We start from the raw sequence: 27,483 nt of genomic DNA, 5'->3' as shown, positions 1-27,483 counted from the left end.
GTATGTGGGATCCGAACCCTCGGCGGGAGCGCCGCCACGCTTCCCAAGCGGCGCACTGCAGCAGTGCGCCACCGGGCCGGCCCCCTTTTGTTTATTTTCTAAGCAGTTTTAAAATATGCTGTTTACTAATACAAAATGATTTCACAATTTATGAAACTGATTGTTAAGACCTTATAAAACAACTTACAGTGGATGGCAAAGCTAAGAAGGGAGATTAAATGCCAAACTAAGTATAAATGCAGACTAGACAGACAAAGCTTTGATTTCTGAGAATATAAACTAGCAAAACAAGTTTGGAAAATTTTGGTGACATTTTAACTTTTTCACTAATACTTTATTTTTAAATAGATTTACTTTTTACTTCTGCGTGTGATGAAAAATTACTTATCTATTAAACACACTTAATTTGGTATACACTTAAAACATCAGGTTTATATTTCTTATTTTCCTTAGCCTTATGGTATGTAATTTAAAGAATATGTATATGTTTTACATATCACTTTTAATCTTTTTCTTATTTTAAATCAATATCTAATTACATTTTTTCATACTTCTGAAATTTGTCATAAAACAAAACCAAAGGTGCCACCTCACTAGTGTTCCTTTTATTTCCTGAACTTCAGCATAACGAGTTTTCTTTATGTTAATATTTTATAACTTTTAATGTTATTTATCTTGTCATAAGAGGATTTTTAAGACATAATTAAATACTATTAATATATACAATGTATTCTTTGTTTATTTTCTTAAGGACTTTTCATCTTTATCTTTACAGTGTCTTCTATTAAGACACTGTAACATTAGGAGGATCTTTATCCTCAAATTTCAAAAATAACAGAAATATTTCATATTACTGCAGTCCTGGCACATAGTTAATGTTCAGGATGGACACAGTGGTATGCTGGTAAATGTTAACAACCAGCTTTCCATGAGGAATGTGAGAGAGGGCTCTTACTTGTAGCATTTGCATATATCTATGATATAAATATTCCCATTATGACTAACTTCAAGCCACCTGCATGACATTACTGAACACAGAGTAGAGAAAAGATGTTCAGCAGCACACCATTACATTTGTACCATACAGATACAATAAATGTACGTAAACTTAAGAGCAGAGATAATAGTAAAATAACTTAAATCAATGAGTTTTTGAGTATTTGTTCCTTTTGTTTCTAATAAAATGTATTTTATTATAAATTCAAATAATTGAACTTTTAATAATGGTTGTGTTTAACAACCAGCTCACAAAATTCCTAAAAATTTACCAGTTAGCTCTCACAAGCTGCTGCAAGCTAACACCAGCACACCAATGGGTGGAAGGAAGAAAAGATTAATAAATGAATAACTAAAGAAACAAATGAACCTCCGTTTGCTAATATAGGTCCATTGTGTTGATTTTAATTTTATAATAACCTCCAAAAATATTTTTTAAATAGAATATTAAAATATGTATAGACATATATATTTGTATTTTTATATTACTTTTTTAAAAAAACTTCCTGAGCACTTCAGTTAATTGAAATGAAAATTTCTAAATGTGCACACACTCCTATATAAATTGTTGGGGGGAAATGTAAGAAATTAAGTGTTCTTATAATGAAGTATAATTAATTTTGTATGAAACAGTTTTAAAATAAGATGTGGTTTATATTGTGGAAAAACTTAAATATAAAATATTTATAATACGGGGGAAAAAATTAGGAGCTGGCCAATTAACTCGGTTAGAGTGTGGTACATAACACCAACAATTTTTGTGAGACAGGAAAAAGTTAAATCCATGGAATATTTTAAATTAAATATTTTATTTTCCATCTGAAGAAAAAGTTATATACTACAGTCATCATAAATCCTTTAATATAGGGTTACTGATTCTTTCTCCAAATGTTCGATCTTTCTCTAGGGTTCGATCCTTGTACTGGCCAGCTGAAAAAATAAAAATTAAAAATAAAATATTTATGACATAAAATGGTATGCTGTTCAGAATTTGCTTTAAAATATTCCATGATAAAAAGGGGAAGAGCTCAATAGGTAGAACAAGAATCACAAAATGTTGATAATACTTGAAGCTGGGTAATATTTACATATAGGTTCATTATTCAGTTCTGTACTTTAGTGTATGTTTGAAAATTTTTCATAAGACATTTGGAGAAAGAATCAGTAACTATATTAAAGGATTTATGTTGACTGTAGTATATAACTTTTTCTTCAGATGGAAAATAAAATATTTAATGTAAAATAGTCCATGGATTTTACTTTTTCCTCTCTCACAAAAATTATATTGCTTAAATTGAAAATAATTACATAAACTAATTAGCTGAAAGATGATAGTATTACACTGCTATTATAACAATAGACTATTCAGGGTAGATGTTGGAAAAGTAGAGAAGGAAATTCTCTCAGGATCTGTATTCTTTAGAGCGGGTTAAATATTTAAACCAGCTTGGAGTTTTTGAGACTAATACACAGATGAAAATCAAATAACTAATGTTAGAATTACCGTTGAGTTACATGCTATTCAGATTATGTCTGAGGTTATACATAAATGAATTGCCAAAATGATAATGCTAAATAATACTCAAAATTAAAGCAAATGCTTTCTTTTGTAGCAGCTTTATTGAGGTGAAATTGAATCCAGTAAACTGCACATATTTAAATTATAATACAATATAACTTTAGACACATGTATATATCCATAAAGCTATCACCAAAATGAAGATAATGAACACATACATCTCCCCAAAAGTTGCCTTGTGTCCCTTCAAAATCTCTGTCCCATCCCTCCCCATCCCAGTCCCCAAGCAACCACTGATTTGCTTTCAGTTACTATAGATTAGTTTGCATTTGCTTACTTTTACATGAAAGGAATTATACAGTATGTATGTAATCTTTTTTTGATCTGTCTTCTTTCACCCTGCATAATTATTTCAAGATTCATTCATAGTTCATTCTTTTTACTGCTGAGTAAAACTCCGTTGTATGGATGTACCACAGTTTGTTTATCCATTCACTTGTTGATGGGCATTTAGGTTATTTCCAGTTTTGGCCAAATAAAGCTTATATGAGCATTCGTATACAAGTCTTTGTATGAACGTATGCTTTCTTTTCTCCTGTGTAAATACCTAGGAGTGGAATAGCTGGATCATATGGTAGGTGTCTGTTCAACATCTGAAGAAACTGCCAAACTGTTTTCCAAAATGTTGGTACCATTTTACATTTCATACACTACATTACAGTAGTGTATGAAAGTTCCAGTTCCTCTACATCCTTGCCTTGATATGGGCAGTTTTTAAAATTGTATCCACTCTGATAGATGTGTAGTGATAATCTCATTGTGATTTTAATTTATATTTTCCTAATGATTAATGATGTTGAGCATCTTTTCATTTGAACTTCTTTGCCCTTTGTTTATCTTCTTGGGAGAAGTGTTTGTTCACATTTTTTGTCCATTTTATCAGATTGTCATCTTATTATTGAGTTTTGAGCATAATTTGTATATTCTAGACACAGTCCTTTATCAGATACATGATTCGCAAATATATTCTCTTGCACTGTGGCTTGTTTTTCCATCTCTTAACAATGTCTTTTTTTTTTTTTTTTTTTTTTTTTTAAAGATGACTGGTAAGGGGATCTTAACCCTTGACTTGGTGTTGTCAGCACCACACTCACCCAGTGAGCGAACCGGCCATCCCTATATGGGATCCGAACCCATGGCCTTGGTGTTATCAGCACCACACTCTACCGAGTGAGCCACGGGCCGGCCCATTAACAATGTCTTTTGAAGAGTTGTTTTTATCAAGTTTGGTTTTGGTGTTGTATCTAAAATATATTTGCCTAACCCAGGGTCACAGGGTTTCTTATTTATGGTTTTGTTGTTTTTTTGTTTTTTGTTTTGTCTATTTTCTTCTATATGTTTCACAGTTTTAAGTCTGTTATCCATTTTTAATTACTTTTTGCATAGAATAGGAGTTATAGATTGAAAATCCATGTATTTGCATATTGGAACCCACCTGCTCTCGCATCATTTGTTGATGCTCTTTTAACCTTTGTTAAAAATCAGTCTATTATTTATGTGTAAGTCTGTTTCTAGACTCTGTTCTGTTCCAGTTATCTATTTGTCTGTCTTTATGTCAGTACCACACCATCTTGATTACTATAGCTTTATGATATCTTAAAATCAGATAATATTGGTTCTCTAGCTCTGTTCATTTTCAAAGCTTTTTTGGCTATTCTGTGTTCTTTGTATTTCCATATGAGTTCTATAACTGCTTTGTTAATTTCTATCAAAAAAGCTGGCTGTGATTTTGAGTGAGAATGCATTGAATCTATAGATGAAATGAGAAAAATTGACATCTTAATAATATTGAATTTTCTGACCTATGAACACTGTATATCTTTACTCTTATTTAGGTCTTTTAAAATTTATCTTAGTATTGCTATTTTTAGTTTTCAGTGTAGAAGTTTTACATCTTTTGATTAGTGTTAGCAAAGTATATGTTTTTCCATCCTTCTAACAAAATATGACTTCTAATTGGAGTTTTTTAGGACATTTACATTTAATGTATTTATTAATATGTTTATGTTTAAATCCGTCATCTTGCTATTTGTTTTTTATGTGTCCTATGTATTCTTTGTTCCACTTTTACTTATTTTTCTGCCTTCTTTTAGATTAACTGAATATTTTTTATCATTTCATTTTATCTCAAACTCTTTATTTCATTATTACAGTTGTTGCTTTAGATATATCTTTAACTTACCATCATATAGTTTCAAGTGACATTTTACTACTTCATATATAATTTAAGAACCTTACAACAATATACTTCCATTTCTCCCCTCCCAGTCTTTGTACTCTTGTCATATGTTTTACTTATACATGTATGAGGGATGTTCAAAGCATTCATTGAAAAGTTCATATTATCTTTTAATGAACTTTTTGAAGTACCCTTGTATAAACTCCACACTACATTGCTATTATTTTTATTTTTTTAATTGTTTTTTTAATTTATCAATATACAATGTAGTTAATTTTTGTGTCCCTTTATACATTGCTATTTTTTAAAAAACAGTTGATAATCTTACAAAGAGATATATTAATATGAGGAAAAGTTATCATATCCAGTCAAATAGTTACCATACCTGGTGCTCTTTATTCCATTGTGTAGAACCAAATTTCAATCTGGTATTATATTTTTTCTGGTTGATTCACTTCCTTTAACAATTCTTAGAATAGATCTGCTGGTAATGATTTTTTCCTGCTTCTGTATATTGCAAAAAGTTGTTTCTTTACCTTTTTTGGTTTGCTTTTTTTTTTTTCAAACATTTCTGACTATTCTTGACAAAAGTCAGGATTAAAATATAATTTTCACAGTTATGTTAGTAAGGCCGAATTAGCCGGAAATGGACATTTAAGGGTTCACTCTTTGTTTTTATTACAGTAATATTCAGGTAACATAAAACTCATCCTTTTAACCATTTTTAAGTGTAAAATTCAGTGGTTTGTGGTATGTTTAAATGTTGTACTGTCATCACAACTGTCTAGTTAAAGAATGTATTTGGGGCTGGCCAGTTAGCTCATTTGGTTAGAGCATGGTGCTGATAACACCAAGGTCCAGGGTTCAATCCCTGTACTGGCCAGCTGCCAAAAAAAAAAAAAATTGTCACCCCAGGAGGAAATTATACACATTAAACAATCACTCCCCATTCTCTCCTCCTTCCCCCTCCCCACCAGGTCCAGCAAACACTAAATGTGCTCTCTGTCTCTACGGATTTGTCTGTCCTGTATATTTTATATAAATGGAATCACACAGTATGTGACCTTTTTGTGTGCCTTCTTTCACTTAACATGTTTTTAAAGTTCATTCATGTTGTACCATCTATCAGTAGTTAATTCCTTTTTATGACTTTTATGACTGAATAATATTCCATTTTACAGATATATACATTTTGTTTATCCATTCATCAGTTGATGGATTTTTGTCTATTGTGAATAGCGCTGCTGTGAACATTCATGTACAGATTTTTTGTTTGAGCACCTGTTTTCAAATCTTGTTGAGTGTATATGGAAGGAATAGAATTCTAGGTCACATGGTAATTCTGTGATTTACTTTTTGAAGAACTACAAAACTGTTTTCCATAGCCACAGCATCACATCCATGTCAAGGGTTCCAATGACTCCACATCCTTGCCAGCACTTGTTATTTTTTAATTGTAGCCATCCTAGTAGATGTGAAGTGGTGTCTCATTGTGATTTTGATATGCATTTTCCTAATGACTAATGATGTTAAGCATCATTTGGGTATTTATTGTGCATTTGAATATCTTCTTTAGAAAAACGTCTATTTGAGTCTTTTGCCCACTTTTGAATTGGGTTTTTTGTCTTTTTGTTGTTGAGTCATAAGAGTTCTTTATATATCCTGGATACTAGACCTTTTTCAAATATATGATTTGCAAATATTTTGTCCTGTTCTGTGAGTTTTCTGTTACCCTCTTGCTGTCCTTTGCACAAAAGTTTTTAAATTTGACAGAATTCAGCTTCTCTGTTTTTTCTTATGTTTCTTGTGTTTTCCCTTTGGGTTTTTTAAATTATTTTTTTATTGAGGTGAAATTTACATAACATAAAATTAACCATTTTAAAGTGAACCATTAGTGTTTATTAGTAATGATGTGCAACCACCACCTCTATATAGTTCCAAAATATTTTTATCAACACAAAATAAAACCTTGTACCCATTAAGCAGTTAATCCCCACTTCCCTTTGCCCTCTGACAATCTCCAGTCCACTCTGTTTCTATGGATTTACCTATTGACAATGGTTCAGATCCCTGTAGCAGCCAGCTGCAAAAAAAAAAAAAAATTACCTATTCTAGATAGTTTATATAAATGGATCCATAGAACATGTGACCTTTTGTGTCTGTTTTTTTTCACTGAGCAGTTTTCGAGGTTCATTCACATTGTAGCATGTATCCAGTACTTCTTTTTATGGCTGAATAATATTCTATTGTATATATTTGCTATAATTTATATATTCATTCATCTGTTGATGAATATTTGGGTTCCTTCCACCTTTTGACTATTGTGAATAGTGCTACTATGATCATGCAGATACAAGCATGTGTTTGACTACCTGTTTTCAATTCTTTTAAGTATATACCTGGGAATGGAATTACTGGGCTCACCTTTGTTTTTCGAAAGATATTTCCCCTAGGTAAAAAATTTGAGGTTGACTTTTTTCTCTCTTTCTCTTTTTCAGTACTTGAAAGATGTTGCTCCACTCTCTTCTAATTTGCATTGTTTCTGCCAAGATATTGCTGTCATCCTTACCTTTGTTCCTCTCTAGGTAATGTGCCTTCTTTCTTTAGCTACTGTTAAGATTTTCCTTTTGTCACTGGCTTTGAGCAATTTGATTGTAATGTGGCTTGCTATAGTTTTCTTCATGTTTCTGGTGCTTGAGTTTTGTTGAACTTCTTGTATATGTGAGCTCATCAAATTTAGAAATTTTTTATTTCTTCGAATATTTTTTCTCTCCTACCCTCTCTCTCTTTTCCGCTGTCTTTTTTTTTTTTTTGGGCAGCTGTTCAGTACCATTTTTCCCCCATTACTAATTGAACCCTGGACCTTGACGTTACATCACCATGCTCTAACCAACTAAGCAACAACCAGCCCTATCTTCTCTCTTTTCTTTGTGGACTTCAATTAGACATATATTAGGCTGCTTAAACTTGTTCTACAACAGAACAAATGATGTTCTGTTCTTTTTTTGTTTATTTTTTGCCTTTCTTTTTGCATAATTACTCTTACTGTGCTTTTAAGTCCAGTAATCATTTCTTCTCCAGTGCATAATTTGCTATTAATCCAATCCAGTATGTTTTTCATTTCCGATATTCTAGTTCTCATTTCTAGAAGTTCAATTTGAGTCTTTTTTGTATCTTCCAGGTCTCTACTTAACATTCTCAAACTTTATTTTCTTGGGGCCGGCCCGGTGGCGCACTGGATAGTGCGCCGCTTGGGAAGCGCGGCGGCGCTCCCGCCCGAGGGTTCGGATCCCACATACAGACCGGTTCCCGCTCGCTGGCTGAGCGAGGCGCGGGAGCAACACCGAGGCTTGCAATCCCGTTGCCGGTCCCCGGTCCGGTACGGGGGCAACACTGAGGGTTGCGATCCGTTGCCGGACACGGACAAAAGACAAAAGACAAAAAAAAAAAAACTTTATTTTCTTGAGCATGTGAAATACAGTTTTAATAACTGTTTTGATATCCTTGTCCAGTAATTCTATTATTGTGTCATTTCTTGGTTGGTTTCAATTAAGTTGATTTATTTCATTATGTGTGATATTGTCCTGCTACTTTGCATAACTAGTAATTTTTTGCTGGATGCCATACATTGTGAATTTTACCTTGGTGCTAGATATTTCTGTATTCCTGTAAGTTTTTCGTAGCTTTGTTCTGGAACATGGTTTGGTCCTTTCAGTTCTTTTAAGCTTTCATGGGCAGAGAAGGTGTTATCTTAAGGTAATTTTTCCCCTATTACTATGACAAAACCTTTTGAACTTCCTGTAAGTTTTTCGTAGCTTTGTTCTGGAACATGGTTTGGTCCTTTCAGTTCTTTTAAGTTTTCATGGGCAGAGAAGGTGTTATCTTAAGGTAATTTTTCCCCTATTACTATGACAAAACCTTTTGAACCCTCTAGCCGAGGTCTAATTACAAGTTTTTCTGTTTTGGATGGTAAGAATATGCACTATTTTTGCTTCATGTTAGCTTCAGAAATTGTTCCCACTAATCTTGTCAGTGGTTCTGTCTCTGGTAGTTTCTGGTAGTTTCTTTACATACACATGCACTGTTTAGTGCCAGGTGAATACTCATGGAAGACTGTCTATAGATTTTCAGAGTTCTTTCTCTGTGGAGCTCTTTTCTTCAGAACTCTACCGTATGAACTATAGCCAACTTGGTTTCTACTTCTAGCAAAAGCTCCTTAACTCAGGGAGTTTGACAGCTTCTGCCTTAATTCCCTTTCCCTGCACCGCAGCCTGGAAACTCTCTCCAGGCTATAAGCTGGAGCCATCATAAGTCTCACTTTGTTTGTTTCCTGTGTCTCAGGGATCACTGTCCTTCATTGCTTCATGTCCAGTGTCTTTAGACCATTGTTTCATTAGTTTGTCCAGAATAAAAGACAAAAAAATTAATTGAATTTCTTTTTTGTGTGTGTATATATGCCCACTAATCTTCAAGAAGCCACCAAGTTATTTAGGAATGGAGTGTTGATGTGTGGTTTGTTAAACAGTAGGAAATCCAAGTTGAATCATAAAGCATGCCACATTACCACCACCAAAAATTGGTCTTCCTTAGCTGCCTTAAACCTAGATGCTTGCTCTTTCTCTTTTCAGATATCCAGTAAATACTTACCGCACTCTAACTATATTCAGTCACTGATGGCAAAATAGACATGGTTTTGCACTCCTAACATGTACAACCTCGTAATAAAGGCCTTATTTTATCCTATATGCACTTAGAGATTTGTCTGTTACAGCTAACTCCCATTTCAGGAAGCTTATCTAGGGAATGGAACATGCACAATCTCCAGTGACCACATAGCAAAGTTTAGTTTCCTGGAATGGAATTTTGTGCCTAGAAGGCACTTAATGGAATCCAGGTAATAATTTGTTACAAAACTTAGTAACTAAGATCAGCATATCCTAGAGGAATAGGAAATACCCTCTAGGACCTCTTGTATCTCTTTAACATCAAACAGTAGTTATCTCTGGAATTAGGAATGGAGTAGCAAAGAACGAGTAATTTTTACCTTAGGCATTTTTGAACTGTCTTAATTTATTCCAACTTGCATGTGTTATTTAGTAATTTTTTAAAATCTGTAGAGATTTGATGACCAACATAATATCTAACTCATAATAGGTATAGAGTAAATGTTGATTCATTAGATCTAGATCTAACCCATTCATCAAACTTAGGTAAGTTTATAAAGATTATGAAAATAAGTAGCAAAAACCTATACTTAAAACATACTATAAACAAGGATTACATTCTAGCAATATTCTTCATTACCCAAGATTTCATAATGGAGGAAGTATATACATGGAGACCTACACATACATACACATATATGCTCACAATATATGCATAGGGATATTTGGAATGATACACATCAAAAAAAAATTGATGTTTGTTATCATTGTGGAAGAGGCACTGATGTTCTAGGATGAATGGGAGATATCCTTTCTATTTACATTCTCTCTCTCTGTAGTTTAATTACTTACTCTGCGTGTGTAGCATCCTCTTCTTCTCTCCCTTCCTACCTCACCTTCTTCTGTCCATTTCATTATCAAGAGCAAGTATATTAAAGATGTATGGAGTATTCCAGAATGTCAGAAAAGGGATTTGCTCTAGGAAAAATTCATAAGCATCCAAAAATACAGAATATACATTTGAAAGCTCTAGAACTGAGAGAGGTAAACAGAAAGGGTGTTTAATACATAGTCATATGGGGAAAAATGATGTAATTGTAGGAGTTTTTCTGCTTGATAGTCTTTATGATGGTTGCCAGTATGTTCTAGTACATACCAGTGACACTGGGATATATGATTTCTCCAAATACAGTAAAAAGTAAGTACTTACAGGAATAAAACATTCTCTTCTGTTCTTTGAGTTGCCTAACCTCTTTCTCTGCCCCTAACAACTGCTAGGAGTGTTCTGCCAGTATCCCTAGTGAGCCCAGTCTTTTGAAAGGAGCCCGTTCGTCATGTACGGTTTGTACAACACCCCACTTGGCATTTTAAAGGGGGGGACTCATGTGCCTACCACGCAATCCTAAAAGGACTAATACTCATTACTTCAAGGCCAACCTTCTCCCATATTTCTAAGACTCCACTTACTGTGAAAAAAACTCCACTATTTTAAGTACCACTGAGGGGATGCTGCCAATTAAACTATGATACAATAGTTTATTATCGCTTTAATTTTTTTTTTCTTTTTCTTTTTTTTTTGGTGACTGGCCAGTAGGGGGATTGAACCCTGGACCACAATGTTATCAGCACCCACTCTAACCAACTGAGCCAACTGGTCAGTCCCTTTTTTCATTTTAGACATACCTTCTTTTAGACTTTAGGCACTGATTTTTATCATATATTGCACAACTCTGTTTCTGTGCTTTTCTTCTAACACAAACTTTGCTTCAGTGCCGAATCAGATTGTAATCTTTTTAGACATTTTTAATGACAATTAAACTCAGCCTGTGAAGAACTAACCATACTCAAAACTCAATATATTTATGGTTTTTCTATCTTCTTACTGCATTGATCCTTTTATTATTATATAATGTCTTTCTTTGTCTCTTTTTATAGTTCTTGATTTGAAGTCTATTTTATCTAAGTGTGGCAACTCCTGCTCATTTTTGGTTTCCATTTGTGTGGAATATCTTTTTTCATCCTTTCATTATTAGTCTACATATGTCTTTATTGGTGAAGTGAGTTTCTTGCAGGCAGCAAGTTGGGTCTAGCTTTTTAGTCCATTCAGCCTGTCTACATCTTTCAAATGGGGAATTTAATCCATTTATATTCAGGATTGTTATTGAAAGGTATTGCCTTGTTACTGCCATTTTATTAAATTTTTTATTTTTGTTTTATATTTCTTCTGTTCCTTTCTTTCCCTATTATTGTTTGTCTTTGCTGTTTGGTGTCTGTTAGTTAAGAATAATGATATATAAGGCTGGCCAGTTAGCTCAGTTGGTTAGAGTGCAGTGCTGCTAACACCAAGGTCCAGGATTTGATCCCTGTACTAGCCAGCCACCAAAAAAACAAGAATAGCAATATACAAGATCTTCCATTATCCACTCCTGCCTACCTATCCAGTCCCATCTAATGTTATACCATATACACACACACACATGCGCGTGCGCTTATGTTCCCACCATACATAATTACTTACAATGCACCAGGCACTCTGTGCTATTTCATGCCTCCACGTTTTTGCACACTCTGATTTCTTTGCCCAGTACACCCTTGTTCACATCACAGATACTTACTGGTCTTTCAAGATCAACTTCAAGTGTCACTTCTTCTGTTAAGACTTTTGTGAATCCCAGGTAAAAATGACTTCTGTATCTCCATGATACTGAATGTACCAAGATAGATAGATGGATGGATGATAAATAGTTAGACAGATAGATATCCACATAAACATAATTGTTGACATGACTGTCTGTAAGCTTCTTAAAGGTAGGGACCATCTGTATTTATTGGTCTTTCAATCCCCACCGCTTAGTGTAGTGCCTTTTTCTAGTACGTACTGCAGTAATTAGGTGTTTGTTGAAGGATTAACTTGTGGTTTTGATGGGTCAAAGTATGTTAGAGAATTGGGGGATACTAGAATAAACCTGAAGCCCAGTGGAGGTCTCTACTAAGAGGACCGAAGGATGACAAAGGAATCAGAATTGCTAATTCAAGAAGGAAAGAAAACCGGACTTTGGATGTGTTAATGTACTAAGGCTTGCTTTCCACTAATTTTGCCGTGGATCCAAAACTGCTCTAAAAAATAAAGTCTATAGGGGAAAAAAATAAAAAAAAAAACAAGCAAAGAAAAATGAGACAGGGAATGGAATCTGAGAACCACAGATAGAAAAAAGAAAGGAAAGGAAAGGTGGAGGAGAAGTAGAGAGGCAGTGTTGGTGACTCATAATTGTGACCACCTTTTGTCATTTGTGCAGTTTGGCAGTTCTTGCAGCTCGTTTCCTCAGTAGCAGGAAAATACCCTCTGGAAAGTAACTTTGTCCAGAGAAAAATTGTAACTTAACTTTTTGACATAGGTAACAGAACTTACTTTTTTCTAATGTTAAAGAATTTGAGAGAGACTTAGTTTTTTCTGTGTGTCTGTGTGTATTTCATATGGTGCTTCACCCCTCATGAAGTTAGCATTTTCATACATTTTGTGGATATAACTAGGTATGAGTGCTTGATTAAATTGGTGATACATAGTACAGTTTCATGAAGAAGACAAAGTGAAGAGGCAGTTGAAACAGACAAGATTCATGGGTAATGTGTGACATGATCAAAATACTACCACAAATGACCTTTAGTATGTATATTATTATTAGCTGTTGTCACTCTCTTATTGTTTGAGGCTGTTCTGATATGAAATTATACAGAAAGTAGCATTTTTTGTTTTGTTTTTGTTTTTGTTTTATTTTTTTTAACATTCTAAGATGTTGCAGAGCAGTTGGGGTACAGGGGGAGAGAGGAAGCGGGAGCGGGATTGGGTGAGAGAATGAGGAAGGGGAGGGGGAGTGGTCAAGGCCTGTGGCACCCCCCCTTCATTCTGACAGGGGAGCCCAGGGGACTTCTGGTGGTGGTACAGACGTGGCTGAGCTGGATGTGGACATTGCAGGGCATGACTGAGGCCCTCAGCCCTCTACCACCCCAGCTTGGGAGCCTAGGGCACTTCTGCCAATGGCCTGGTGGTCATCACTGGGCTGGATGCAGACGTTGGGGAAGCATGGCTAAGGCCCTCAGCAACCCCCGCCGCAGCTTGGGAGCCCGCAGTGCTCCCAGTGGCATCCTGGTAGTCATCACTGGGCAGGATGCAGATGTGGGGGGCTGTGGCTGAAGCCCTCAGCCCCACCACCCCAGCTTGGGAACCTGAGGTGCTTCCAGCAGCAGCCTGGTGGTCGTTGCTGGGCTGGACGCATATTAGGGGGTGTGGCTGAGCTCCTCAGCCCCCACACACCAGCTCGAGAGCCCAGGGCACTTCTGGTAGTGGTCTGGTGGTTGTCACTGGGATGGATGCAGATATGGGCGGGCTTGGCTGAGGCCCTCAGCCCCCCACCACTCTGGCATGGGAGCCCGGGGCACTTCCAGTGGCAGCCTGGTGGTCATTGCTAGGCTGGATGTGGACATCAGAAGTGCCTGTCTGAGACCCTCAGCACCACCCCCCACCCTAGCTTGGGAGTCCAGGATGCTTCCAGTGGCAGGCTCAGTGGTCATCACTGGGCTGGACATGGACGTTGAGGGGGCCTGGCTGAGGCCCTCAGCCCCTCCACCCTGGCTCGGGAGTTTGGGGTGCTTCCAGAAACAGCCTGGTGGTTTGTTGCAGGGCTGGATGCAGATGTTGGGGGGGCATGGCTGAGGCCCTCAGCCCCCCATCCTAGCTCAAGAGCCTAGGGGGCTTCCAGTGGGTATTCAGTCATTGCTGGGCTGGATGTCAACATTGGGGGGTGGGTATCTGAGGCCCTAGCCCTCTCCCCAACCCGGCTTGGGAGCCAGGGGGGTTTCCAGTCCTTCTAGGTTTTATAGGTATTCTTTGGTGGTGTTGGACCTCTACTGGTTAATATCAAAGTTTTGTCTCTGATCTGTGGGGTTTTTGTTTTTTCTTTCAGTTCTGTGTTGGATTATTAGTTACCCCTACCACTTAAACTCTGCACAGGAACTAATTTGTTTGCTTACTTCTAAAATGAGGACACTTCCTGTGGGGACCAGCACTTGAGCCCTGAGGTTGAGCTAAATTGCTGCTTTGCTGCTGATTCTCTGGGGAAGGCTATTTGTGCAGTTCAGGTTTTAATTGTTGACCTTGTAAGCTCTTCCGGGTCTTGTGAGGTCTGGTACCCCAGGGTTGTGTGGAAACTGGTCTAGGCCTGAATGTTTTTAGCAAACTGCACCCCCTGCAGATCTATATTCCTGACCAGTCTCCACTAGCTGTCCTTGTTTTGCCCCAGTGTTCCCCCGGCGGGCCTGTCTCCCCCACCACCTGCACTCTAAACACTTTCCATAGGATGGGCCATGTGCCGGTCCCATGTGATAACTCAGCGGCTCCTTTTTTCCATTGTCTGTGGCCCCTCAGACAACGGAAAAACTACTAACAGGAGCCCTGTTAGTAGTCTGGCAGGCCTGGGAGCCACCAAAGCCCTCTTCTCCCCTGCAGCCTCTGAGCAACTTCATATGAAGGGCACAGCAGTGGCTGTTGTCAGCTCTTGCTCTGTGCACTCACCAGGGCCAGGCTTGAAGTGACCAGGTTCGAAACAGTCAAAGCAGTCCTTTCTTTCTCTTATCCTGGCTTCTCCCACCTTTATGAACTCCATAGGTCCTCCTCTTACCCTGGGCTCTAGTGACCCCATCTTGGCAGTTGTTGCTTTTTAATAATTGTAAATTGGTTGATTGTGGAAGACAGTGATGCTGGGGAACGTCTATTCTGCCATCTTGACCGGAAGTCTCTGCATTTTTATTTTAATAATGATGAACATGTATTTATCTTCCGTATGAATGGCTGATTTGTGACGTGGACAAAACATTCATATTCACTGTTAACAGCTCTGTGCCTAACCTTGCCAAGTACTTAAACCAAGAAGTCTTTATTATGGTTCAATCTGGAAAAAAATCAATTAACATGGATTCAAGACAATATGCTAGAATTTGTTCTTTAAGCCATGCTTTTATAGGTTCAAATTAAGTCATGTGAATGTGTGTGTGTGCGTGTGTGTGTACACATGACCAAATGCCAATCACCACTGAAGTAGAGAAAACAATGACTTATTTATAAATCATATTCTGTTTACACATCAAGCAAATAAGGTAATTGTTTAAACTTTTTACCTAACTGGTTGTGCCTTGATAACTCATGAGTACTATAACTTTTTTCATTTAAGAGCTATTTGAAAATCACAATGCAAATTCTACACACATGCACACCAATTAGCATTATTATATAATTGAACCACATTAAAATGAATTTCTTAGTAGAAGCTTTGAAAAAGCAAAAAAATTGCAAACACTTGAACTTGAAAATTCTGTTCTCTGATTCTCAAATCTCTTATCTTTCCAGCTCTCTCAGTCCTTTAATTCCCAGTAAATCTGTACTTTATTTGGACTCATTATGAGTCCCAGTTTCATAAACTTCCTATTTTCCAGTCTGTCAAGTCCTTCTTGGTTTCACTTTTCTTCCTACCCAGCCTTAGACATTATCAACCTTCTTAGTACTACAGTTCACTAGCAGTCTAGATTGCTTTGTTGCTAAATACACCTGTCAGGCTTTCCTAGACAATCCTTACCTTTAGCATAGTATCTTACAGTCTGGTAGTTACTTTATTAATATTTAATGAAAGGAAGGAGAAAGAGAAAATTATTTGGTTTTTGTGGCACATGCTGAAAAATTCTTATGGAAATCTGTTACTTTTGCTGCTTGGAAGCATTACAAATTCATGTTGCTGAACATCAACCAGACCCGCACCATTGTTGCCCAGTGTTTTTATTTTTCCATATCTATCTTATTTCCCATTATCTTCTTTGCAGATCACTTCCACTCCCCAAAATCTATCCTCTATCTTCTTTCCTTATTACAGTTGTGTCATCTAAACTTATGTTCCTCAAATCCCTTTCAGCCAAGGATTATTCAGTATCTTCACTTATTCTTTTCCCCCTTTTGGTCCCCCTTTAAAAAACATATAGGGGTGTGTGTGTGTGTGTGTGTGTGTACACATATATATAGGGGGTTATGTACTGACATCTTTGTATTTAATTCCTTCTGCTCTCTTCCCTCATCACCTATGTCCTTTCTTGGTGTCATCAATGACTTCATAATTACCAGTGTTTTCTTCTCAGTACCCATCCAATTTGATCTATCTGTGACATGAAATTATATATATTCTAGAAATTCTGTCCTCTTTTTGCTTTACAGCACTAGTCTTCCTGGCTCTTGTCCTATAACAAGCCTACAGTAAGCTCTTTAGTCTGCTTAACTGATATCTTCATCTTCTAATCCTTAAATCTAGGTCCCTCATATGTCTGCCCTTTGCTCTGTTCTTATACCTCATCAGTGATTCTAAAACATTAGTAAGTATAAGAATCATTCAAGGTTCTTAATTACAATGTAGATTTCTAGATCTTGCCCCCAGAGATTGTGATTAAGTAGGTCTGGAATGAAGCCCAGGAATCTGCATTTTCAACAAGCTCTCATAAAAGTGATGATGCAGGGCCACACTTGGAAAAAATAATGGTCTACAGTCCTGTCTACTTCAGTGACTTCAGCTATCATTTCCATGCTGATTACTCTCAAATATTTTAACATCCTACTTATGAACTTCTCCTTTTTACCCGGACTATACTTTGAGAATCTCAGGGCCGTGGGCAGGGCTGATAATCAATTAGCATGTACGTTCTTCTGGTTATTAAAATAAAAAAATACTTTCAAAAACATTGTTAAATAGCTGCTGCCTTAAGCCCCCGAGTGTCCTTCCACCACCACAATTCTGCCTGCCCTGGCCTCTCTCCTGAGACCCCCTGCAGCTGCTCACAATCCACCTACAAGGAGTTTCTCCAAGATCCTAACTGGTTGAATTGTATTGTTGAAATCTTACCCTTGTTAAAGATTATGATGCTAACCATATGGGAACATGGTACACCTTTGTATGTTTTTTAAGTTTTAAAAGAAATACATAATTTTAGCTTATGATCCAAGTATAAGTTAAATTAGTATTTGAATCAAAATATATAATTATGTTTTAATCAGCTATTACTCTTCTCTGAATATGTACAGGTTATTGAAACAAAGGAGGAATAACAATTCTATAAAATGTTGTGTCATAGATTTAATCCTGAGTCATTTATTACACGTATGATTCCTGAGTCACTAATTACTAAGGCTTTCCTATAAGGAACAGATTACTAACAAAAGGCAAAGTGCGGGATTGTGAAACTTTTTGAATACCGATTATTATAGTTACAGAAAGATTTTTTAAAACCAGTGGAAGAATTAAATTAGACTCTATTCAATTACATTTATTTCAGAAATAGAAATTAGTATCTCTTTTCATTAAGAGAAATGCACTTTTTACCTGAGGAATGAAAATAAATTTAGAGGTTTTAGAAGCCTACAAACAAGTTTGTAAAGGAATAAATGCTTAAAACTGACAGCACTATCATAATTTTTATTATCTGGAGAGTAAGGAGGTTATAGGTTATATATCAGATACGTTTTGAAAGCAAGGCTTTTGGCCCTTAATTTTTTTTTTAATAACATTAAAACCTAATGTATGTAACTGCTGTCATGGAAAAATTGAACTACAATAATTAAGATTGGCTGCTATTATGAGATATTATTTGTGCAATTAAAATTAGATTTGGTTAAGTTTTAAACAGCTCATTCTAGGAATTTTTTTTTTAATAACATTAAAACCTAATGTATGTAACTGCTGTCATGGAAAAATTGAACCACAATAATTAAGATTGGCTGCTATTATGAGATATTATTTGTGCAATTAAAATTAGATTTGGTCAAGTTTTAAACAGCTCATTCTAGACTGAAGCTAATTATAATTTGTAAATGCTCTTAGTCTTTCCTTGCCACCCTTTCCCCCAACTCCACCCCACACGCACATATGTGGACTGTTCTGCATTTTGAAACACAAAGCAACTTGTCAGTTCAGTTTATTCAGTTAGGGTCAGTTCCGTGAAAACAAAGTCAAGGCAATTGTTTGATTTAATTGACTAGAGAAACTGGTTATACAGGTTAGTAGAATTTAGTTTTATTTCTGTCCAGCTGCACTTTTGAATGTTGGTAAAGTAACTTAGTAAAATAATAAGATTCCAGTGACATTGCAATAGATTTTAAGAAATGATTACCAAAGCAAAGAAAAAGCACACTAAAACCCAAACTATAGAAAATATTTATGGTATTATTTTCTTTATGGCCCTGCTTTCACTGTTATGAATTGTGTCCAAAAAAAAAAGAAGTTTTCTTTCACTATTTATTTTCTTTTCTTTAGGGAATTTTTTCTGGGACTATAGTTAATATAACCATAAGAAAAAATTTTAATATAATTTAGATGAATAATTTCGATCCTTTTACAAAATAGTCCTCTAACTTCAAGCAGACATTCTCTAACAGTTGTTCAGCCCCCTTTTGGCTTTGCTCTCCTCCTTACCTACCCAGATCTTATGATTGAGCATTTTCAAAAAGTTCTCACTATTGCCCTTGATTCTTTCCACCTCCCCCTGTACCTCCCACCATATTCATCCCACTGTTCTTTGCTCCTTCAGCTCTTGGGCTGGTAATCACTCATTGTTTTATTAAAATGAGTGGGAAACCAAAAATCGAAAGGCTAAAATAAATTGTTTAAGGCTTAATTTTCAAAAAATATATAGATCTCATAAATGTAACTCATTTAAAAAAACACAAAACATTTATTGTCCCTGAAAAATAGCAGATCTTTAGCCTCAATTGAACTTGTTAGCAATTGTGAAGGAAAGAGGGGGAAAATTTTTAAACATATATAAAAGGCTAAAAATTTGTCAGATAGCATCTAAAAGTCATAGAGTAGTTAGGAATTTTATAATTTTGTTCTGTCTGATAAAATGCCCTCCTCCTCACCCCCTTACCCTTAAATAGATGTCCACCAGTTTTGTTGTGATTATTCAGTTTTTCATGTTCAACTTTGGAATACCTTTTTCAAAATCTCATTATGCACCAAAGTATGGACCTGCTGACACTGATAATGCTGCAATGTAGTCCTGTAGTGACATACATTTTAATTTTACATTTGCTTAGGGACAAAAAGCAAAACAAATAAAACCCTAAAATTGAGTGGTTATATAAAGTTGATAAAATCCTTTAGGAAACAACTTTGGTCTTATATTTCAAGAACATTAAATAGTCATAACCCTTAACCTAATGTATCTTCTATTCTGAAAAATTTTAACAAAGAAAATATTAACTTAAAAAAAATACAGTACAGGAACGTTTTGTTATAGCATTATTTATAATAGTCAGAAATTGATAACATACTAAATGTCTATTACTATAAGCTATGTAATTAAATTATGATAAGTTGGCATGCTAGACAGTTTTATGGCCACTAATAATATATATTCAAGTACTCTAACAATCTGGAAAAATGATTCAGATATAAGTTTATGAGAAAAAGACTAATATAAAATTGTACATAGTACACTAGCAATGAACAGTCTGAAAAGGAAATTAAGGAAACAATTTCATTTACAATAGGATCAAAAAGAGTAAAATACTTAGGAATAACTTTAGCCAAACAGACAAAAAGACATTCTGTGTTCATGGACTAGAAGACTTAATATTGTTAAGGTGGCAATACTACCCAAAACAATCTACATATTAAGTGTAACACCTATCAAAATCCCAGTGGCGTTTTTTACAGAAATAGAAAAACCCATCTGAAAATTCATATGGAATTTCAAGGGACTCTCAATGGCCAAAACAATCTTCAAAAGGAAAAACAAAGTTGGAAAACTCATACTTCCAGATTTTAAAACTTACTACAAAGCTACAGTCATCAAAACAGTGTGCTACTAGCATAAGGATAGACATATAGAACAATGAAATACAGTAGAGAGCCCAGAAATAAACACTCATATATATGGTAAATGGTTTTCCGTGGGCACCAATACCATTCAGTGGGGAAACAACAGTATTTTCCACAAATGGGGTTGGTAAAACTGGATATCTACACGCAAAAGAATGAAGTTAGACCTTGATCTTACACCATATACAAAAACTAACTCAAAATAGATCAACAGTATTTTCCACAAATGGGGTTGGTAAAACTGGATATCTACACGCAAAAGAATGAAGTTACACCTTGATCTTACACCATATACAAAAACTAACTCAAAATAGATCAAAGATGGGCCGGCCCGTGGCTCACTCGGGAGAGTGCGGTGCTGATAAAACCAAGGCCCCGGGTTCGGATCCCATATAGGGATGGCCGGTTCGCTCACTGGCTGAGCGTGGTGCTGACAACACCAAGTCAAGGGTTAAGATCCCCTTACCGGTCATCTTTTTAAAAAAAAAAAAAAAAAATAGATCAAAGACATAAATTTAAGATCTTAAAGGTATAAAACTCATAGGACAAAACAGAAAAAAGTTTTCATGACCTTGGATTTGGCAATGGTTTCTTCAAAATGACTGTCACCCAAAAAAATAGATAAATATAAAAATTTGTGCATCAAAGGACATTATCAAGAAAATGAAGATACAACCTACAAAAGGGAAGAAAATACTTGCAAATTATATATCTAAGAAGGGTTTATTATGCAGAATATATAAGGAACTTCTACAGCTCAACAGCAACAAAAAACAAAATATGGGCAAAAGACTTGAGTAGATATTTCTCCAAAGAAGATATACAAACTGCCAATATGCACATGAAATAAGTCTTGTCCAGGATGTGGAAAAATTGGAACCAAGTGCATTGCTGATAGAAATGTAAAATAAGGGCCGGCCCCGTGGCGCACTGCTTCAGTGCGCCGCTTGGGAGCGCGGCGGCGCTCCCACCGAGGGTTCGGATCCCACATGCAGACCGGTTCCCGCTCACTGGCTGAGCGAGGTGCAGGCGCAACACCGAGGGTTGCGATCCCGTTGCCGGTCCCGGTCTGGTACAGGCGTGACACTGAGGGTTGCAATCCGTTGCCGGACACGAAAAAAGACAAAAAAAAAAAAAAATGTAAAATAATGTAGCTGCTGGAGAAAACAGTTGGCAGTTCCTCAAAAAGTTAAATGTGGAATTACCATTGAAAACAGGGACTCAAACAGATATCTGTGCACCAATGTTCATAGCAGCATTTATTCACAATAGCCAAAAAGTTGAAACAGCCCAAGTGTCCATCAGAAGATGAATGGGTGAACAAAATGTGCTATAAACATACAATGGAATATCATTTAGCCATTAAAAAAATGAACTTTTAATGCATGATACAACATGGATGATGAGCTTTAAAAATATTATGCTAAGTGAAATAAACGACACAAAAGGACAACTACTGTATGAGTCCACTTATATGTGGTACCTAGAATCGGCCATTTGTAGATACAGGAAGTAAGCTAGAGGTTTCCAGAGCCTGCAGGAAGGAGGAAATAGGAAGTTATTGCTTAATAGGTACAGAGTTTCTGTTTGGGCTGATGAAAGTATTCTGGAAATAGATAGTAGCAATGGTTACACAACATTGTGGATGCCACTGAATCGTACACTTTAAGATGGTTAAAATGGTAAATTTTATTTATATTTCAACCACAGTTTTTAAAAATTTTAATTATACTTAGTGATTCAGATACAGAAATTATTTTAAAAACAAAGAAGGAAAATAAAGAAATTAAAACATTAATTATGGTGTGATTATTTTGAGTAGAAATTAAGCTCAAAAGATTTTAAATTTTAGCTTATGGGTTTTCATTAAAAGAAGATATATTTTGTGTCACATAGCTTCTCAAACAAATAATAAGAAAATTTAGGTGACTCATTTTCAAATTTTTAATATTTTGTTTAGATTTGGGGGGGTGGGGCGAGGCTGGCCAGTTAGCTCAGTTGGTTAGAGTGTGGTCCTGGTAACACTGAGGTCAGTAGTTTGGATCTCCATACTGGCCAGCTGCCAAAAAAAAATTAAATTGAAATTTTTAATATATTTTCTTTTCTGTTTATAATCATTATTAAGACTCACTATTGATTAATCATTTTTAAAACCTGCAAATTCAGACAGGAAAAGATTCCAGAATAATTCATGTAAAAGGGATTGATGTACTATATTTTTGCTAGTGATTTTAATTTGTTGTCCAATTTTTTTGACTTTAATGAAACCTGTTTTTTTAGCTTGACAGGGCCAATTCTCTATTAAACCAGACTCAACAACCTTACCGATATCTCATTGAATCGGTGCGTCAGAGAGATTCAAAGATTGATTCACTGACAGGATGTATTGCACAACTTGAGAAAGATGTCAGGTAAACCATCTACCAATCTTTTATTTGAATAATAAAGACATTGTAAGCATAATGCTGTCATACATGAATGTAGGTTGTAAATGTGGGTTGTGAATGTGGGTGAAGACAATTTAAATAAAGTGTACTAAGAATTAAGGTAGCTGAATACATTTAATATAGAGAAAAATAATAGCTAGCTGTAGGAGAAAGTTATAAAGATGACAAATTCAGCCCTAGAGTAATTAATCAGCTTGTCTTCAAAGAACATACAGCTTTGTGGTAGAGCCAAACTTTGAATTCATATCTGTCTGCTTTTTAATTCTATACTCTTAACCATTATGTTATACTGCCTCCCTATGTTGTACTCTGAAGAAGGGGTGATTCTTCATTAACTAATATAATTAAGGAAGAGAAACAAAAACAATAGTATATCACAGTAGTTAAAATAGGACTTTAATGAGTTGATAATTATTGAAGCTGGGTGACAGATAAGTGGGGATTTCTTATATTTTCACTTTCTAGCAAAATTATTTATAACCAAGTTATTTGAAAAAAAAAAGATTTGAAAAGGGAGTACAGGCTCCATAGGTAGGTGGCATAGGTTCAAATGCAACTTAGTACTTAGTTTTGAATTGTGGCAAGTACATTTAGATTCTCTAAACCTCCATTGTCTGATAGGAATTTCTGTAATGATAAAAATATTCTATATCTGTACTGTCCAGCGTGGTAACCACTAGCGAGCTATCTGTAGTTGAGGAACATTTGAAATGTAGCTAGTGTTACTGAGGAACTAAATTTTTTAATTTTATTTAAATTAAATTAATTTTGACTTTAGTTGCCACTGTGGCTAATAGCTAAGGTATTGGACAGCACGGCCAGTTTCCTCATATGTGAAATGTGAGTGGTACTAACAGCCTAACAGCACCCAATTGGTACGGTTGTTCTGAGGTTTAAATGATATAATCTTCTAATATACATAGCATAGTGCTTAAATATGATAAATGCTCAATGAATGTTTGCTAGTATTAGTATTTATTTGACATTTAACAGATTTTATATTGAAAATTATCTTTAAAATTAGCAATAACATTTTTCATAATATGTTGAATTTGGACAAAAAAAGTAAGACTCCCTTAATAATAGGAACAGTAATCATAAGAGCTAATCATAACAGTTATGGAATTAACTACCAAAAAAATTTTGTACTAAATATCTGAGTTATTTGTCACTGTCTTTGTTTTATAAATTTATTGTATGGTAACTTTCGGAACTGATATTTCACAGTATTTGAAATCTTGCTCTTATTGAAGCAACTACCTTCTAATATGAAAAATTAAGGTGCTTTTAGTAATTTAATTATGGCATTTGAGATGCTACCATTGGTGTTCCCTGCTTACGTGAATGAAATCATGTGTTGTGATGCCATAAAAAAGTCAGCTCAGCCAACAAGTCAGATATAGTGGGACAGATCACAGTTCTAACATCCACAGTTCTTCACTCTTACTCTTAGCCAATAGCATTTCAAATCCTATAGTGGAATTATTCTGGGCTTTGAATACACATCAACCTGGTTTCTTTTCTCATGGTAAGTGTTCTGTAAAATACAGATATTAATTTGAACCTCAAGGAATAGTTGTAAAAATTAAGTGAACGAACACATATAAAGCTTCTGGCACATAGGAGAAACTCAGTAAGTGTTTCTTCCCCTCCCTTTATTAATTTGAAATTTAAACACTAGATGGCCATCCAAAAAAGTTATTAAATTACTATGTTCTTGAAAATTCCAATTCCCCTTTGGTGGGCGTTGATTTTAATTATAAAAATATTTACATCAATTGATTATTTTTAAAATGTTTTTCTAGCTTATACAATAAAATCTCTTTAAAGAACTGAATAATTTTATTATTGAATATATAAACTGAATAAATTTATTGGAAAATTAAACAATACCATGATATCACCCTCACCCCTTGCAAATATAGCTATTTACACAAGTATATTCAATTTCTAGAAAGATTCAAGTAAGTATGCACTAAAAGAAATCGTTATAAACATGTCAAAAGCTAACATTTGAGATGTCACTATTAACCGCTTTAAATTCCCCTATCGTTAAAATAATAGTTCATTCTAAACAGTACTGTTAACTCTTCTCCACCAAGCCACTAAAGATAGTCTGGGTAATATAGTTTGATCTCTACTTCAGAACTGAAGGAAGCATGAAAAGAGAATAATTAGCATAAATTTTCCTTCCCTGTTGTCAGTTCTTGGTTTATTCTTAACTAGTAGTTAAAGAAGAAAAGACTACATTGTCAACTTCTCTTACAAGGCTAAGCCAGAGTATATTGATCCAGGAAGTTAAGAAACAATATATCAGGAATTTGTTTTCATATAGCCGGTGAAACAGAGCCATAAACATGAATTTCTAAGTAATAATTAACAGTGAATTGAACAATTATGGGTGTAATATACTATTCAAGATTGATGTACTTACAAGGAGATTTGTTTCATAGTTGCTTTATGAGTCACTCATAGAAACTTTTTTAAAGGTAAATTTCCACTGTTATGAAATATGTCTTACAAAGACTAAACTTCTGTTGAGTAATTACATATGTACTAGAAGAACAGTGAATATAATCATCATCGTATTCAGTTTTAGAGATCTACATGTAGAAGGTGATCTCCCTTGTGGCTTGAGTAGATTAAAAAGAAGATTAAGACTTTGAAAATATATACCCGGATATTCATTTGTTTCTTGTTTTTGTTTGTTTTTTGTTTTGTTTTTGGGGTTTTTTTTTAATACCCGGATATTCTAATGACAGAAATATTATCTGTGGAGTCTGTTGTTTGTGATAAACTGACATCTTGTTTATACAGCAGAGTTGCTCTATAAACCAGTTTATCCACTTACCTTTTGTTCTATGTTATATGGTTGTTTTTGCTATTTAATTATAGAATATTTATTCTTGAAAAGTTAAACACTACATATAAAGCATTTTTAAAGAATTATTCAAATTCCTTTAATTACCTCAACATTCCATTCTCATTACACTACATTTTACTTAATGGGCTATTGATATTTGAGAGAGAGAGAGAGAATGCACTGAATGTGAATATATGTTTTCATACTATGTGTATATGTGTACATGTATATGAACATAAACATATGTATAAATTCTTAGTTCTATTTACTGGGTGTTTAATTTTGGAAACTATTTTATCTTCAAAGTGATTCCAGCTAAAGATAGATAAGAATAAGTTACAGAAACATCTGATTCTTTTCATGCTTTGGAGACTCTAGCAGAACATGGCACTCTGTTTCCTTTATACCATTTTGTTCTTTACAACTCCTCTGTGCGATAGAATCTCTGGCGCCTAACTCCAAAAGTCAGTTTGTTTTTCTGCTGAGCTGCTTACCTTTATTGGCGTTTAATTACTGTTTTCCTCTGATGCCTGTTTTTCATCTAAATTAGTAATACCGAATAGCATTTATATAGAGTTTTATGTGTTCAACGCTTTATATAATCATTCATTAGATAATTTACATATCCTTTTGACATACATGAGTATTTTCCACTTTTACAGATGTGAAAACTGAGGTCCAGTCTGGTGATGTGTTTCATGCTTCATACCACACAGTTGAGTCAGTGGCACACTTGGAAGTCAGAATTGCATCTAGTCTTTCTTCTCAGAGGACAAACTGTGATGTTTCCTGGGGAAGTTCTCAATTAATAGGAAGGAGGAAAATGTGGGCTTTTTGCTCTTAAATCCTTGGCATTACCAGTTTTTCCAGAATGCCTACTACTGTTTGTTCCCTGAATTAAAAAACTTCTGCCTAATATTTTAAAAATTGGTGGCTTTTCACTTTCTTAAAGTATAACTGAAAGATGTCTTACTTGTTCAGCAAAACAATTCTTATTAATTTTACCCTCACCAATTTTGTCTTGACAATTGAGGTATTATGTTACTTCAATTTATTATTGCTTTTCTTAATTCTTGTTGTATTGCTGGTTGAGTAGATTCATTCCAGTGGTATTAGAAGAATATTTCATTTAATTCTTCTAATGAATTTCTATATGCTAAATAATAAAACTACCCCAGTATTTCTCTTTTAAAATATTAATATGTCCTTACAATTAGGCTTATAAGATAGCTTCTTGCCCTCTCCTGTCAGAAGATAAGTCATATATAAGGGAGATTCACGATGCACACTAAGAAGTTTAAGATTGAACTGAGAGTTTGAAGACAGAAATTCTTTTCTCAGATTTACCACAGACTAAAAATCTGATTCATTTACCTAACTCAATTATATACCTGGTAATTTACTGTGTGGTAAATAATAAAATACCACTTTTGTTTTCCATTCCTCTGGGTATATTCCCAGCAGTGGGATAGCTGGGTCATATGGTAGATCGATCTGCAATTGTTTGAGGAACCCCCATACCATTTTCCATAGAGGCTGCACCATTTTGCAGTCCCACCAACAATGTATGAGAGTTCGTTTTTCTCTGCAACGTTGGCAGCATTTCTCATTCACAGTTTTTTGGATATTAGCCATCCTAACTGGGGTGAGATGGTATCTCAGTGTGATTTGCATTTTCCAAATGCTGAGTGATGTTGAGCATTTTTTCATGTGTCTGTTGGCCATTCATATATCTTCCTTTGAGAAATGCCTATTTAGCTCTTTGGCTCATTTTTTAATTGAGTTACTTCTTTTTTTGTTGTAAAGTTGTTTCAGTTTCTTGTATATTCTGGATATTAATCCTTTGTC

The 27,483-nt window shown here is 35.1% G+C and overlaps 1 protein-coding gene and 1 non-coding gene across 2 annotated transcripts in view; both read left to right on the top strand.

The window, feature by feature from the left end:
* The window catches only part of LOC103599966 (progesterone-induced-blocking factor 1), a 164,090-nt gene that overhangs the window by 103,746 nt on the left and 32,861 nt on the right, over positions 1 to 27,483 (top strand). Inside the window, exon 11 of the mRNA XM_008584173.1 lies at positions 22,606 to 22,736. Within this exon, the coding sequence (XP_008582395.1) occupies positions 22,606 to 22,736 (131 nt within the window). The remainder of the gene's footprint in view (positions 1 to 22,605; positions 22,737 to 27,483) is intronic.
* Positions 5,564 to 5,637, top strand: TRNAI-GAU. Its single transcript has one exon. It is a non-coding gene; the product is annotated as a tRNA-Ile (tRNA).

This window comes from Galeopterus variegatus, unplaced genomic scaffold (genome assembly GCF_000696425.1).
Source record: "Galeopterus variegatus unplaced genomic scaffold, G_variegatus-3.0.2 Scaffold3166, whole genome shotgun sequence".
Taxonomy (NCBI): Eukaryota; Metazoa; Chordata; class Mammalia; order Dermoptera; family Cynocephalidae; genus Galeopterus; species Galeopterus variegatus.
This window is presented reverse-complemented; position numbering and strand designations above follow the sequence as displayed.